Consider the following 17,633-nt stretch of genomic DNA (forward strand, 5'->3'; position numbering starts at 1 on the left):
GAATTTTTTTCCCGTTAAATTATAAATACAATTAAATAACGAAATAAATTATACTGGATAATACACTTATATAATTGACATTTTTCTAATATTAATTGAAAACTACACTACTTGTTTCACAAAAAAAACAAACTACCAACTCAAGCTGTTCTATTTTATGTTATAGTTGACTTGGAAAATTCTGCCAACTATTTCTGAACTATCTCAAAACTGCAACCAAAAAAAGATAGGAAGTAACAACAATTTACCAATACTAGATATAGCACCAGTATACAAGATGTGTGTGGAGTCTCTTGTTTTTGGTAAGCTTTAAATGTACACTTTGGGGTCGTTTGGTACGAGGTATAAGCAGGTATAAAAATTTAATACCACCTTAATACTTTGTTTGGTTAGCAAACCAGGTATAAGCTATCTCGGGATTAAAATTAACACCGGAATAACTTATACCTTATAGAGGTGGGATAATTAGTATCGGGATAACTTATACCTTCTTTTTAGAAATTATGCAATTATCATTTTTAATACAACATACCAAACAATGAATAGAAAACAATCCCAACATAATTAATTTCAGCATAACTTATTCCAACATAACTTATCCCGGCATAAGCTTTATTCAAACCGAACGACCCCTTAGAGAATTTTGCCTCAGCTAGTTCGGTAGTGCCTAACTGTGTGGAAAATTGGCAATCATCATTTATTCGCGTGCAAATATATGTAATGCAAATGTCTAAGGTCCGGTTGTCCATAACTTTTTTTCTTTTTTTTTTCTAAAGTTAAAATTTTTAAAAAAATGTGTTTGTCCATAAAATTTTGTAAGTTTTTGAATTTTTTTAGAAAATGAATTTTTTATTTTAAATTTTTAGAAAAACTTATTCTTCACTCACAAAATTGTAACTTCTTTCAAGTGAAATGCATATCCAAACATAATTTCAAATTCCAAATATCATATTCAACTTAACTCCAAATACAATTTTTTTCAAAAATTATAATTTTTATGTACAAACGCCTATTCATAGAACGAAAAAGAATAGGTTTTGGAGTTATTTCCTAAATTGTAACGGCTGTGGCGGAACTAGAATTTTTACTCACGGGGTCAAAATATAAAAAAGTAAATTCAAAAAGAAGTTAGAGAGTGTCAACTTATAGTGTATATACATAAGATATTTTTATTTTACCTAACTACACAGTGTAATTTTTTTTCAACAAGGGGTGTCAACTACATGTGGCTCAACCACTGTGTAAAGGAACCAATAGAGAATAGCAGTTAGGTAAGTTTTCTAGTTCAAAGTTAATTTTATGGATGATCACGTAACTTTTATTTTCTTATACAAAAACTACTAACTTATTTTTTTATTTATAAAAATATTGAACTTTACCTAAGTATCACGAAGGTCACTAAACTATCTTTGTAAAAATTACTCAACTTTATTCCAAAAGGAAAAAGTCATTGAAAGGAAACAAATGAGACATACATTTCAATGATATTTAAGCAATATTAAATAATTTTTTTTAGTTATAAAAGATAGTTTAATAATTTTTGTAATATTTAGATAAAGTTAACCAATTTTTTTTTGTTCAAAAATAATTTATAACTTTAGCTGAATAATTAAAGATGAATGATAATTTGTGAAATAACTCTCACAAGCACATCCTTTACTATTAGATTTTCTCAAGCTAGAAAACAAAATGCAAAATAAGAAGAAGAAAAAGAAAAATAATATAAAAAAAAGAAAAAACGGAAATCTGAGTAGTTGTCCAAAAGAGGCGGTTTTCAAGGTCTAAAATAAAACACCAGAAAAGTCTTCTTCATCCCGGCAAAGCACCTCTCACTCCCCTTCTTCAGCACATGCTTCCACTCTCTTTCCATTTCCTCTTCTTCTAATAAATCTCTACCTTCTTCACATTCTTCTTAAAACCACACACACACACAGTGATTATACTCCCCGAAAATGGCAATGGAAGGAGCAGGAGCAGAATCGAACTACAATTCGTCAGCTGAAAGTCAGCTGGAGCAATCTTCCCCTCGCAAATCTCCGCCTTCTTCTCCTCCTTCTCAAGGTTTTATATATCTCTAATCACTTTTTTTTTACTAATTTTCAAAATTTCCGTGTATTGTTGTAATGTGAATATAACTAGCTTTGGATCTGCTATCTATTGTCGCTTTTTTATATTTTTTTAGTTATAGTTTTTGAATTTTTTGATAATGTGATTTTAGAATTCTGTTGTGTTTGATCCCTTTCCGTCTGGAAACTGGTACAATGTGAAAATTCGAATGCGAACAGGTTTTGAGCTGATATTTGTATAGGTATTGATTACTGTTGTTTTAAAACCCTAAGGATGGGGGACATTTGGTGATTTTATGGACTATTTGTGAGTTGATAATAGTAATATGTTTAGTTTAAAGATCGGCAAATGCATTTGTGGAAATTCATAGGAAACTGGGAATAGAAGAAATTTGCTGTTTGTGGGGCATATTATCCGAAATGGAAGTTATTTATTTGCTACCTGTGGACTAAATCTGAGCTCACAATCAGATGTCGTGGCTTGCTTTTATTTCTGTGATGTGCGCTTGTTGAAATCTGTAATGTGAGGATTCATCATGAAATTGGCTAGTGTTACGCTGGCTGTCACCCTACCGCAACCTCCTTTGTTTGGGACTGAGGCGTAGTTGTTGTGGCTGCTATTGTGCTTGTTTTGATGCCTCAAAATGAGAAAATACTGTATTTGTTGTGGTATTTACCTTGTAGGCATTTCTAGGTGCCATGGATTTAGTAGTTGCTACTGTAAAGGATCCTTGAATCTTATGGATAACCTCATGTTAATTTTCTCAACGGACATTACACACACCTACACATAAAAATATATACACCCTTCATGAAATTGCTTCAACATTCATGATATTATTTAAGATTTTAGCTGAAAGTATGCTATTGTAGCCAATACTTATTTTATCTCAAAGAGCTTCCTTGCATCATGCATTCATTGAAGCCTACATATTTTTAAAATTGAGCTGCTGTTCTTTTAATGATTTTGCCTCTTAATTCTGAAGTTCAAATGCGTCAATGCTGTCTCTCAATCACGTGATATTACGGGTCGAGGGGAGTTTTTTCCTTTAGAAATACTAATAGAGAAGGTGCTTAGTCTTTCGAAAGCGTTTTTCATATCCAATTCTGTACCAGAGGCACCTGAGCCTCATTATTCAACTATTACCATCTATTTACCTGCATAAAAAAGGTAAAAACCTTCTTGTATGTGCCGAAAATGTGCTTTGGTGAAACATCTTTAGCTATCCCGTTCCTTAAGATGAACATCGTATACCAAAAATAGCCCGCAAGGAAATCCCTGTATGGAAGGTTCACAAGTTCGAGCTATATCACTTTATGAGTTTCTATTCATACTAGTTACTCTTTCTTTAAAACATCATGTGAAATCTGAGGCAAAAGGTTTTGTATGATTGCAGTATTTCACCATGAAAGCAGCACATATATTGGTAACATCCAAGGGAGACTGAATCAGAAATTGAATGAGTGCAAACTTTTCTCCAGCTTTTCGATTCTTAACTCCATATTGAGCAAAATAAATGTCTTTAACAAACTGAAGCTTTACTAATTAAAAGAACTATTTCCAATACTTATACTTTCCTTCTGAGACGGATCCAGGATTTGAACTTTATAGGTTCGAGTTCGAAATTCTATCGATGGCCATTTGATTTACTGGTTTCAGAATTTATTCTTTGTACTTTTTTATATAACAACAACAACAACGACCCAGTAAAATCCCACAAGTGGGGTCTGGGGAGGGTAATGTGTACGCAGACCTTACCTCTACCCCGATAGGGCAGAGAGGCTGTTTCCGATAGACCCTCGACTTTGTATTTTTTTTTTAATATTTATTATTATTTTTACTTATTTAGTAGATTTTTAACACATACAATTTTTGAGCCAAAAGTATTGGATTCTGATGAACCAGTGTATTATATACTAAATCTGCTTCCATTCCTTCTCATTTTGGAATTTTATAGATCACAAATGTGCATATACACTATGCATGAGAAGCTGGTAATTTACTGGTTGACTTAATTTGTGGCATTGGCATGATAATGTATCGTTAATTGGCTGTAATAAAACATCACATATCAAAAGTTTTTGGCACTCTCCATGGGAATATATCTCTTCTGCTGCATTAGGGATGTGAGAAATGAGGCTACAAAATTTATTCTCATTATTAGGGGGTTAGGTTTGCAAAGCTACTCAGTATGATAAGCTGGACACGTGTAGCATTTCAATCTACGTTCATGATAATGAGAAGAAAGTTTGTTCTATTTTAAAAAGGTTTCTTTATTATATTTTGCAATTATTGTTGAAAATCATTAAACTCGGAATATCACCTTTAGAGGGGTTTCTGCTAAGTACTCAAGAAAGGTCTAACAATCCTCTTTTTTATGCTTGTCTTATTCCCAGACCATGAGGAGAAGACAACTTATGCCAAGTTCCTTCTATCAAATGCTGAAGCCGGTTCAATTATTGGAAAAGGTGGTTCAACTATCACTGAGTTTCAATCTCGTTCTGGGGCTAGAATTCAGTTGTCACGCAACTTTGAATTTTTCCCTGGAACATCAGATAGAGTTGTGATGGTATCTGGGTTGCTCGATGACTTACTCAAGGCAGTTGATCTTATTCTTGGTAAATTGCTAGATGAGGTAATGTCATGTCCACTCCTGTTTCTTATACTTCTCTTGATCTATAGATTAAAATACTATCTTCTTCTGGATCAGTTTTATGTTGAAGATGGTGGCGATGCTGAACCACGCTCAAGATTTAGACTAGTTGTGCCCAACAGCTCATGTGGTGGAATAATTGGGAAAGGAGGAGCCACAATAAAGTATGAATTCTACTCACTTTATGTTGTATAAGCGTTGAGGATACATATCTTTCCCCTACACTGCTCCTGCAAATTTCATAATCTCATTCTGACATAACAGACTATCACCAAGCGAATATCCTGGAATTTGATTGTTATAACATTGACTTCCCTACACGACATAATGAAACGAATATTCTTTCTGCTCTTGGTTATGAAGTTTTTGCAAAAATGTATGTCGAAATGGTATAGTCTTGCGCTGGAATGAGTTGCTTGACTTTATTTTGACTACCACGAGTTTGTCTTTGAGCTTTTGGCTGATAGCAGGATGGCCATGCAACCTTTGGATTCCAGTTAATAACCCTTTTAGATCGAATTGTATATGCTGTTAGAAGTTTTTGGTTCTGTGCTCGCTGTTGATTTGGCTAAGTTTCGTACCTAACGTGAATATTTGAGCTTATTTTTTTGGTAACTGCTGCATGGCTCACTTGGTTAACATCATGGTGCGAACTGCTGCCTCATCCAGATCAAAGTTGTCCTCTTTGTGTAGCGCTGATGCGTGATCTAAATAGTTTTCTTGAAGTTGTCTGCTGGAATTTTATTAGGTTCTATTTTTATTAATTTCCTCAAATATTCTGAACAACTCAATCTGGTTGTGAGGATTTTAGGGTGCTGACCAAAGTTCTGACCGTGCTTAGCTCAGAAGGCTACGGTTATAGTTGGTTTTCTTCTTATGTTATGCTATAGGCAGAATTGTTTATCAATATAGATATACATTGAGAATGCTCTCAGAAAGCTACTTATTAAAAAAAAAGTCAAAAGAAAAAAAGAATGCTCTCAAAAGCTCTAGTTGCATATTACAAATTCAATTTGACCGCAAAAAATTGTTCTTTATCCGGCTAAGAACATCTTGTCTAGTTAGTATTACTATGCTCTTCAACATATTTATTTGCTTGACAGTGACTTCGCAAGTTATCAAGATTGCAACTTATTTTACAGCTCTATGCGTGCCAAGTACTTTGTTATCTTTTCCTTGTTCAATTCATGTCGGGCCATTATACTTTAGTATTCTTCTAGTGGGAGAAATTTTTTTGTATCTGTGCTATCTCACACTATTTGGCTGGGTCAAAAAGTTATAAAGTAAAGAAGAGAGAAAGGTTAGAAAGTAGTGCAGGTGTTAGGTTTAAGGATTAATGGAGTTCATCTTGTAAAAGCTCTTTCAACTCCTTATGAAATGAATTTGAAGGACGAACCATATATATATGATTTTTTTTCTAACCATGGTATAATTTCGAAGGGGAAAAACCTACTTCTTAAACCCGTTAATACTGCAGCATATTATCTGATTAACAACGGCTATGTATTACTTGATTCCTTGTTCTTCTTCCTTTGGTAGGAAAGAGGAGTCTGAAAGCAAAAGAGAATTCATTGCCATTCCCAAAAAAATTGTTGGCGGGTAGAAACCAAAAATAGTTCTCTCATGTATGCTGTGATAGCAAACAGGGGGTGGCCTCATCATGAATAGTCTTTTTTTTTTGGAGAAGAAATACTCTATTTTTATTTCGTCCTTTTTTTCCTCTCCTTTTTATTTTTGCCTCTCTGTTTTGTTTTTCCTACCTTTTTCTTCTTGTTCTTAGCAGCTAGTGAAATACAAAGAGATGCGACAGGATGGATCTTATTTTCTTTTTTTGCTGCCATAATACTTTCTTTTTCTTGTCTTTGTCATTTAATGAAATGAAGTCATGGAGGAGGTTATAGTGTGTTTGTGCTTTTGGATGGAGAAAGGGCTTAGAACCAAAGTCCACTTGTTTTAAGTGTGTGCCACTCGCTTCTAGTTTGGAAGGAAAAGTTAAATTTTCACTTTATTCCATAACCTTGAGGAGGTTATGTTATATGGTTCCAAATGTCAGGTTTACATATGATGAACTGAAAATTGAGGGTAATCCCTATATATGTAACCCTCAAGAAAGAAATCCTTATATAACCCGCTTATTTGGTGGTATTGTGAGTTGTAAATATAGTATGGAAGTCTATTTGCATATTGTCCTCCACAACTAATTTATAGAAGTGAATGCTTGTGCAATATTTTTCTTGGTTAGCTTTTGAAAATATTTTTCATATGCAGAATCAGATGGTTGTGGAATTTTAATATTGAGTATGTGCATTTTTCTTGTTCAGGTCATTTATTGAAGACTCCAGGGCTGGCATAAAAATATCTCCTCAGGATAACAATTTCCCAGGACTGCATGATAGGGTAGTTACAGTGACCGGAACTCTAGACGAGCAGATGCGGGCTATTGAATTGATTCTATATAAGTTAGCAGAAGACCCTCATTACATGCAGTCCATGAATGCACCATTCCAATATGCAGGTATGATGCAAATGTAACTAATTTATAGTACTTACTTTATCTAATAGCTTTAGTAGATGAGTTAGCATTAGTTAATTTTCGTATTTCTTGATTTATGTGATTACTTGTCGTTGCTTTCGTTTCGGCCTTCTGATTACAATACTCAGTTCTAGTTTTGTATCTTGGTATTTTTGCTTCGGTTTTAGAATTGGTGTGATTTCTGCTGCCCTTCTTTTATCTTTCCTAAGCCGAGGGTCTTTTGGAAACAGCCTCTCTGCCTTCTCGAAGGTAGGGGTAAGGTCTGCGTACATACTACCCTCCCCAGGCCCCACTTGTGGGATTACACTGGTTTTTTTATTGTTGTTTCTTGTTGTACTTTATCTAATAGCTTGGGATGGATAAGACATACTCTCATGTCTTAATTGCCGTCTGTGAGCAATTGCTGGGTATTGCTTCCTATAGGACCTCAATCTACAAATAAGAGAATGGACGATGAAGGGAATTTATTAGCTTCTTGGCTGCACCGCTTTCTAAATACTACTAGACCTAGTCTCTCTTGTAATGTTGTGTGCGGCTATCAAGAGTACGTTTTAGGGGATTGTTGTAGTGGTTGACTTAATGGAGCATCATATTCAGAAAATTGAGTTTAAGCAGTTACAGGAATAAAGTATCTCTAATTTGAGATGTTCATATTCTGCCCCTTATTCTAAGTCATATTCTCATTTGAATTTTTAATTTCTAAGTCATATTCTTCCCTTTACCCCACTTGTGGGACTATACTGTTGTTGTTGTTGATTCTCATTTGAATTTTTAATTTCTGCCACCTCCTATTTTCTCAGCTGTTTATGTCGGAATGAACTATGGGCCACCAAGCGGAGTTGGAGGAAGATATCCGAATAACCGACATCAGAACAAGGTCCATTTTCATCCTTCTTAAGACAATACTTATCTTCATCCAAAAGGAAGTACTTTGTTGTCCTTAATGCCTATGACTCTGCTGGCAAACCTGTTTTTATCCTGCAACCATTCTTTTACTTTCTAATTGGTTTGAAGCTAATGAATGTACTATATTATCCTGTTTCTAGATGGGGTTCTGCACTTTGGCTAATTTCTTATTGGTTCTGTTATGGTTCTATTCTTGTTTAGCTTACTCGGGCAGCATTGCAGGAAGACAGAAACAATACTGTGACTATTGGTGTTGCGGATGAGCATGTTGGGTTAGTCCTGGGGCGCAATGGTAGGAGCATAATGGAGATCAGTCAGGTGTGTAAGAAGTTGCTATTCTGCCTGCTATGTATTTATGCTAAGTCTCTCCTTTCATTGCAGCTTAGTGGTGCCAGAATAAAGATATCGGATAGGGGTGATTTCTTGTCCGGTACGTCTGACAGGTATGGCGTCCTGGAACTGTTGTTCCACTTGATAGGTTGAACTACAAAGAACACAGATTGTATAAAACTTTTTGGCCTTTTTGCAGGAAGGTAACTATCACTGGATCACAAAGAGCAATTCGCACGGCTGAGTCCATGATATCTCGGAAAATAGCTAATGTTTCTGAGAGGTGATGGGATGGACTTGTATTCATAGTTATTGGTCTTTGACGTTTTCTTAATGGATACCTAGAATTTCATATGCATATGATGATTTTGAAACTGCGTTGACATTTCTATTGTCATGAATTTGTGAAATGCAGAAACACGGTTGGAGAAGACCTTCCATTTGAGGAGCTCAGCATAAATACAGTACATTAAGGAATATTTGGAAGCAACATTGTGGGGATAATTGTCGCAATTGATAAAATTGACTGAATATATACGGTATTATACAGTTGTAATTCTTCAATAGCTAGCACTCAGTTGACAATTCTGAAGTGTCTTGTGGTTTGTTAGATACAAAACATTTGTTCCTTATGTCTCGTAGAGGAAGTCATTGTCATCAGCAGGAGTCTTGGCAGCTTGCAGGAGAGCATGTATGAGAGTTATGCGAGATGTGAAAATTGTTAGACTTCCGGCTTTGGAGCAATTTTCGTATTTTATGACTGAAAAATACTTTAATGTGGTAAACTTAAATAGTACGTAGGTATAGTTTCTCTGGTTGCAATCGACATTTTCATTTTATGCTATATTATTTAGTGATGATTTTGTTGGAGATCCATTGGTTCATTTGATTAAAAGTAGACTGGGCACTGTTAACATTTGAGGTTTTTTAGCCCGGGCCTTTGAGGAGATGAGGTTGCTTGCTGCATTTTACTTGCAGGTATACTTTGATTACTGGGTTGATTATATTATCATGATCAGTTTGCTTATGGATATAATTATTTGGGTAAAGTGCATTAACGATCCTTAAACTTGAGCAGGTAATTAATTTAAACTTTCAGCTGCTTTTAGGTGCAAAAATGGCCTTAAACTATGAAAATACAATAATCATAACACTTGTTATTATTTCTATTGGCAACAAATTTTTGGAACAAATAAGCAATACTGATACTGAAATATCATCAAATAGAAGTAATATGTATGTCTTAGCATGTTTTCTCGTTTTTTTTTTAAATAAACTCATACTCCAGACTTTTAGTTAAAGATAGTAGAAACTATTATTAGAGTTGTAATTTATTGTAGTAATTTCACTAAAACTAAATGAAGTGGGTTTAAATTTCATCAAGGACATTTTCTTTGTCTATTTTTCATGAGTCAAGCACTTCCCTATTAAACCCCCTGTCTAATTCCCACTAATTTTCCTTAAGAGCATCTCCAACTCTCCCCCATTTCTTCAAATTGCAGTCATTTTTTGCCAAAATGTGGCTCTAATGCTCTCCCATTTTTGGCTACAAAATGGGGGATGAATAGTGGTACTTCAAATTTGGAGTAACACTATTCATCTCCTCCGTTACTATTCATCCTTACTTTATTATTATTTTTTATTATTTAACTCTTTTAATTTAGCTCTTTATATATAACTAATTATGTTTATATAATATCTTTATAATATTAATTTTACATCTTAACTTTGGCGTATAATTTTGATAAATTAATTTTCGTGCATTTATTATTTTTATGTAAAATTGTAAGTTAATTTTATTATAAGTTATAACTGTACAATAAATAGATAATCATCTCAAAAAATGAATGGCGCAAATATAAAATATTAGATGTTGCTAAAATTGATTGGTGCGAATATAAAATATTAGATGTTGCTAAAATTGAAAAGTGAAAACTGAAAATGCATTAAATGAAAATACATCAAAATTGGAAATACATGAAAATTGAAAATACATTAAAATTGAAACTACGGTAAATAGCATAGAATTTCTTTAATAGAAATAAGATATTAGAACTTTAAATAAAAGATAATAATATAATATTAAAGAGAGAGAAAAATATAAAATAAAATATTTTTTTTGGAGTAAAAAATAGAAAAATGGTTGTAGTAACTTTACTCCAAAAAGAAAATGAAGGCAAGGGCTAGAGATGGCCTAAGGAGGAGACAAAAATCCAAAAGTGTACTTTGAGGAAAATCTGGAAATTTATTGCATTAAATTGGAGTTACATACTAATAGAGAATATAGTGAAATTGGATTACATGCACAACCAAGCAAAGTTTAATATACCACATAAATAAAGGTGTGGTGAAACCATGCTACTTATTCTATATCATAAATTTAAAATGCATATACCAAATAGTATATATCAAATTTTACGTATAATGAACTTCAATATTCCAGCAGTTCAAGGTCGTTCATCACCTCCATTCCCTTCACCATATCCTGAACCATATCCTGATCCATACCCTGAGCCACTACCATACCCTGAACCATTGCCACTGCCACCGCCACCGCCACCACCACCGCCGCCACCTCCTCCTCCACCGCCTCCTCCTCCTCTACCCCCACCACTTCCATATCCAGAGCCACTTCCACTTCCATAGCCAGAACCATACCCTGAGCCATTTCCTGTGCCGCCGCCACCACCACCTCCTCCACCACGACCACCACCACCTCCACCGCCTCCACCCCTTCCTATTCCTCCACCCGATCCATACCCTGATCCAGATCCGGACCCATATCCAGAACCACTACCCATACCCGAATTTCCCCGACCCCCACCGCCTCCGCCTCCGCCTCCACTGCCGCCACCTCCACCACTCCCATACAGCCCATCACCCCCACCATATCCCGAGCCTTCCCCAGAACCATATCCCGAACCATAACCTGAACCAGACCCTAAGGCTGACCCTCCACCACCACCACCACCTCTTCCGTCACCTCCACCACCTCCACCTCCTCCTCCTTTACCGCCATTTACCGACTTTCCTAATCTTGCACAAAAGGCAAGATCAACAAAGAGTAAAATCAACAATGCAGCTGCTATAAGCTTGGAATGAGCCATTTCTTAGCTTTGAAATTCAAATGCAATAAGTTATCAAGTATGATATGGATCGATGATATGTAATGGTTGTACGTGTTTATGCAACTTTTGTAGAAAATATATATGTCACGTAATTTACGAGAGAGGAAATGGTACTTATGATTGTGAGGAATGAGGTTATGGTAATGTCCTATTTATAGCATTCCGAATTACTACAACTTTATATTTAAAGTTGCATGGCTTTCTAGTAGCTTCTTAACAAGTAATTTTAGTGGAAGATGAAAATATGAACGTGTTGACTTCTTGGTGGAGTTGACGGTAATGTTATCAAGATCGACTTATCATGTGGGTGGTTGTGATTGGTGTGGAAGAAACTAAGGGAATGGAGAATATAATCATGCATGGGTTCAACAAAATTTCAATATTTTCGATAAGGCATAATTTAAATATATCTTTAGAAAATCACTAAAGTTTCAATAAATATTAAATTTTATAATCGTAGTCTTAAAATAATAATAGGTTCATTTGTGATAGACACTTAAGGGACGTTTGGTTTGAAGACAAGTTACGCCGGGATTAGTTATGCGGAGATTAATTATACTGTTATTAGTTATCCAGGCGGATCCAGAATTTTAAGCTTATGGGTTCCAATAACAATCTCAAGTTAATCTACATGATAACTGGACCAACGAAACTAGGTTCCAAACTAAATATTCTTATATTTTTTTATGAATTTTTAGTATAAATACAGGATCTATGCAAAAGTTACTGGGTTCACGGGAACCCGTACCGTTTGCTCTACACATCCGCCCCCGGTTATCCTAATAATATTTCTTATTGAGATCCTGGAGTAACTTATCTTGGGATTACTATTCTACGCTATCTGACAGGTACAAAATTATTCTGGTACTATTTTTAATCCTGGGATTAGTAACCAAACAAGGAATAAGGTGATACCAAATTTTATCCAAAATTATTTTTGCTTATCCATCATACCAAGGGGTCAAAAAAATACCAAACGACCCCTTAAAAGTTAAATTCATCAAAATAAAAATAAGAGGAGTACATGTTTATGTTCTTCTTCTGGTTTCATTGAAAATTATCGAATTAATTAGAAGTACAGTTTGCTCCCACTTTTGACTTTGAGGGCATCAGAAAATAACAAACGATAGTGGGGTCAATCAGATTCAGACACATTATTCCTAATCTGTCATTCTGTTCTCACTTTACTACAAATTCTAGTGACAACCATATGCATAAATTAAGGCTTTTAATTTGTGTCATCGATCTTTATCTAATCTGTTAGGAACTTGTCACACATTCCTTTATATTTTTTCGTTTACGACTTGAATAAGTTGAGGGGATTAGTGTACGATATATCTTATAGTTGATTAGACTAGCCATATATCTTACAATAGACTCTTGTGGTCCAGTCCTTCCCCGGATCTCGCATATAACGGGACTTTAGTGCACCGGATTGCCCTTTTGTCTAACTAATGCCTAAAAAATAGTCTCTTAGAGAAATACAGGGTAAGACTGCGTACAATATAGATCCTTGCGGCCCTGCCCTTCTTCGGACTCCGCGCATAACGAGAACTTAGTACACCGAACTGCCCGATCAATGAAGCGAATATTGAAAGCTACAAGTAACCACTAACTCACCTACTCTTCAAATTCCTTTTCATGCATATGGTGTAGTCTCTAGGCATAAGTGGAAGAGTGGGAGCAATGGAGATTCTTGACAACTTTTCTTGAAATATACGATTTGAATGACAATTGTCTCTCTATTTTTTGTTGTTTTGCTTTAGTGGCCAGATGTACAGGACAGCACGCCTGCTTTCACTTTGAAACTCAATCATACCATCTTTGCACAAAATATTCTATGGTACATACATCCTTGTAGTTGTAGTGCTCTTCAAATCATCCTATTTGTCCTCTATGGCTGACTTCACTTTGGACCATTTTACACACAGTATTATTTTAAATATATGTTTGTTACTTTGGATCGGACCATTTTACACACAGCAAATTGGTCACTTATTATGGACCGGAGGGAGTAGCCTTTATTTGTCGATTTAACATTAACGAGTGTTCACGAAAATTAAGCTATTGGATCAAAATAGATCGATAGACGCAACTCAAATAAACACAAGTAAAATCAAATTTAGAGAGTACATATTATGTTATACGCAAAATTTGAAAGAACATATTCAGCTAATAATTTAAGAAAAAATAAATTAACTTTTTCATTTTTTTAATTGAAAAATCAACATAAAAAATGAAAGGAAAGGTTGCATCTGGCATGTTAGATTATGACCCTTTATTTGACATATCTTGATTTAATTAACCATATTGACCTAAATAATCTTTGGGCAATTTAGGCCATAACCAGCACGAGTGGAGCCAGGGTGGCCGAAGGTGGTTCATCCGTACCTCTTTCGTAAAAAAATTACATTGTATGTATCAAGTCAGATTTATTTTTTATGCATAAATAGTACATTTTGAATCCCTTAACTTGTCCATATGTTTACTTTTTAATATTTAAAATCCCCTTAGTAAAAATCCTAACTCCGCGACCAACTTATTAATTTGACCTAATTTAATTTGCCCAAGTTCACGATCCGTTCATTTGCCAACCTTCTATGAAAAGCATTCCTTCTTGGAAGATGATGTACACTAGGTCATAGCCAATGCGATTCACTTCCGTTTTGCCATTACTTCCTTTTCACAAATATTTGCTTCCTTTCATTCTGCCATGTAAAATATAATTTTTTTTATACCATTATATATGTAACTTAAATTCATAATCAATATTTGGTGGCATTGACTTGTGATGATAGGCTATAATTACGTATTTTAGTAGCTTATTACACTCTAATTTATTGTGCTTTAATTGTGTTTGAGCTTTAATTGCTAGTATTTTGCACTAATTGTGTGTTTTATGCCTTGTAGGAGTGATTCCGAGCTATGTAGATGTTTATAAAATGAATTCAAGTAATTTGGAGCTTTGAAGCCTGAGTAAAAGCCCAAAGAATTAAGCCGGGATCGTGTTCGGGGATCAACGGATGATAGATAAGAACGAACGAAGAATCGAGTAGGCATATTGTGCACTGTCTAGTAAAATACACATAACTCTTCTCTCAGAACTCTGTTTGGGCTCCACAATACATTTTTGGAAAGACAATTCAAAGGGCTACAACTTTCTTGTTTTACACTTTTTCAAATTCCCAACAGAACAGGGTGAAAAGTGCACGGCCGCGCATTGACCGCACATATGGGGCAGAAAGTGTGAAAAATGCGCGGCCAAGTGCGCGAGCACACTTCCAGGTGCGCGGCAGAGCACGTCTTGTCCGGGAATAGTGTCCTTTTTCGCGTAGGAGAAGGTATAATTATTTGGGCCCGACCCTACTTGGTATATATACATGGAAAAATGATATTTTGAGGACTTTTGACATAATTTAGACCTAAGGAGGCTAAGGAGACGGAGATTGGACAGATTTGAGAGGGGATTCGACCTAAGGAGACAAGAACAAACTAGGAGCAAGGCGGAGAATTCTTTTACGAGTTTTTCACTTTCTTCTTCCTATTTCCATTATTGGTTATGAATTCTAGTATTGTAGTTATGCATACTATTATGAATAGCTAATTTGTTATCTAGGGTTTTGATGGAACCTATTAGGATGATTTTCCTGTTACAATAATATAGATTTGTTGTAGCTTTTTCTCTATTTGTTCAACTACGCTTATATTGTGGTTGGTTGAAAAATTCCCAGGGTGTGACGGGCGGTGTGTACAGGGCCCCGACGCCATTTCCGGACCTAGCAGCAGACGGGCGGGCCGTGCCTGAATTTAGACCGGACCAGACTCTTCTTTGTTTGAGCTGCTCCCAGGCACGCAGACCGAAGATCTCACTTGTCCTGGACAAGTACGTAGAGATCTTCGTGGGACCGTGGAGGGAGTCTCAATCGATCTAGCCCGGGATCTTCTTTGAAATGGGAAGATCTAGGATAGGCGGCCAACCTCCTGGAGAGAGCGATGTGCATAGACCAGGTGAGTAGGGATGCACTCAATTTATTCACCGTCTCAGTAAATATTTTGCCATGAAGGATTTGGGTTATCTCAATGACTTCCTTGGCATTGAAGCTCAGCGTGACTCCTCTGGCCTTCTTCTGTCACAAACCAAATATGCTTTAGATTGATTCCGCCGGGGTTCATAACTACTCCTCTTACTACAGGACGCTTACCTAGCCAACGCTTAGATCCGGCTCTACCCAAACTTTTCTGGTTCACCCCAACATTCCCCACTTGTCCGACTGTTGCTGAGCAGTTTTTGGATATCAAACGGACCTCCTGAAGAGCTCTCAATCGGCTGTGCCTATTTAGTGTGTATTACTCGGGAGAGAGTACATATTTAGGTAGCTGTTGAACAACATCACTCTTAACGTATATGAGGGATCAATACGGAGGGTTTAAAGGTGTGATTAGGGATAACGAAACTTTGATGTGATCTGAGTGAGCCGTACTTAATGCCAGCTAGCGTAATTCGGGAGAATATGTCTAGTAAATTGTGGTAGTTACTCGAGAGAGAATTACGACACTCAGAGCGCTCATGACCGGTAGAGAAAACTTAGGAAAATTTATAGAAAACGTAGCGGAAAGGATTCCGACAATAGGGAAAATCATAACTCTAGACCTGGTTAATCTTGTCTCCAATCCTTATCCTTGTTAATTGATAGTTTTACTGATTTCTAGTATTTGTTAGTTAATTAGATAAAAATAAACATTATAATCTTTATACGACTCCGGACTTGTAAACCAGATTATATTCGCAACGACCGCTTAATCCTTTTTGTAAGGCATAGTTGGGTGTGATCAACTTGCTAATCGTCATTTAAAATATAGAAGGCCAAAGTTTATCATAATCCGCATATTATAATTTAAGATCTAGCTAGCTAGTAAAAAAGGTGAAATCGTGAGTGCTAATTTGGATGTGGACTTATTGGTCATTTAATGAATTCTAAGTCGACACGTAGTCTATGGTTGTGTACTAGCAGGAAATGAGCACTACAAGTAGAGCAAGCTTTTCTCTTAGTGCTTCCGACCATATCGCGTTCTTCTTAGATGCTGCCTTTTGATTTAATGAGACATCATATTTGTCGAGCGGCGGATTCAATATTTAAATTTAATAAGTTTAACTTTCTACTGAAATTATTGTACTATTATGAGTTGAACTCTAATAAAAATATTATTAAGATTTTAATAGGTTTTTTTTATATATTTTTATTCCATATCAAAAGTTCTAGATTCAGATAAAGCTATAAAATTTGACATTCTTCGTCAAACTTGCTCCAAGCTCGACCCTTTCTTTCCAATTTAGTTGAGTTGTCCAAGCTCATGTATCAACGTAAATAAATTATTTACAACTTGTAATAATTGATAGCACCTATACGCTTGGTGAGCTTTAATTAAGATGTCCTCATTAACTTATTAAGTAATGTAATGATATACTAGTAGAGATATCTGTGTTACGAAGATTTTTGCATAATCAGACATCTTGATTTTCGTATGAAGATGTAGTGACTCCCATGCCACATGGTATGGAATATTGGAATTCTAATAGCCCTTAGTAATCCTACTCGACACGAACCAAGATTAGTAGGACTAGTGAATTTTGGATACAGGATAGTTAAACCAAAATATAATAATGTTGAAGTGTGAATTTTAGGGCTCAAGTAGTGATAAATGAGAAATATGTTATATTAAAAGAAACTTGTATTAGTATAGGTGCCACAAGGTTGAGTCCAGGACCGAAATGTGGTTCTTTTGAACTCAAAATACTTTTTTGAGTGTAAAAAAAAAAGTTACCATTCTATATAAAACGCTTTAGCAAACCACGTTTTACATAGTAGCTGAAAAGACTGCTATATAAAGCGCGGTTCAATACCGCGTTCTATATAAAACGTGGTATTAAACCGCGTTTTACATGTTTAGTGGGCCCCACCAATAACTTTTCTGCGCTTAACTGACATAACAATAATTCAAATATGTAAAACGCCCT

At 35.5% G+C, this 17,633-nt stretch overlaps 2 protein-coding genes across 3 annotated transcripts; one reads left to right on the forward strand and one right to left on the reverse strand.

The window, feature by feature from the left end:
* The first annotated feature begins 1,775 nt into the window (after positions 1-1,775).
* Positions 1,776-9,361, forward strand: LOC109211779 (protein BTR1-like). 2 transcript variants are annotated; one of them, XM_019375352.1, is made up of 9 exons: positions 1,778-2,061; positions 4,464-4,702; positions 4,778-4,884; positions 7,042-7,235; positions 8,054-8,130; positions 8,382-8,477; positions 8,541-8,602; positions 8,689-8,772; positions 8,905-9,361. In XM_019375352.1, exons 1-9 carry the CDS (start codon positions 1,953-1,955, stop codon positions 8,960-8,962), a joined length of 1,026 nt encoding a protein of 341 aa, XP_019230897.1. In that variant the 5' UTR covers positions 1,778-1,952; the 3' UTR covers positions 8,963-9,361. The 2 variants fall into 2 exon arrangements, with proteins under 2 accessions (XP_019230898.1, XP_019230897.1); XM_019375353.1 differs by lacking the exon at positions 8,905-9,361 and having other exon boundaries at positions 1,776-2,061; positions 8,689-8,776.
* A 1,350-nt stretch (positions 9,362-10,711) lies between these two features.
* LOC109211786 (putative glycine-rich cell wall structural protein 1) lies at positions 10,712-11,931 on the reverse strand. Its single transcript, XM_019375362.1, has one exon. It carries the CDS (start codon positions 11,594-11,596, stop codon positions 10,937-10,939), a length of 660 nt encoding a protein of 219 aa, XP_019230907.1. The 5' UTR covers positions 11,597-11,931; the 3' UTR covers positions 10,712-10,936.
* Positions 11,932-17,633: the final 5,702 nt, after the last annotated feature.

Source organism: Nicotiana attenuata, unplaced genomic scaffold, assembly GCF_001879085.1.
Source record: "Nicotiana attenuata strain UT unplaced genomic scaffold, NIATTr2, whole genome shotgun sequence".
NCBI classification, from domain to species: domain Eukaryota; kingdom Viridiplantae; phylum Streptophyta; class Magnoliopsida; order Solanales; family Solanaceae; genus Nicotiana; species Nicotiana attenuata.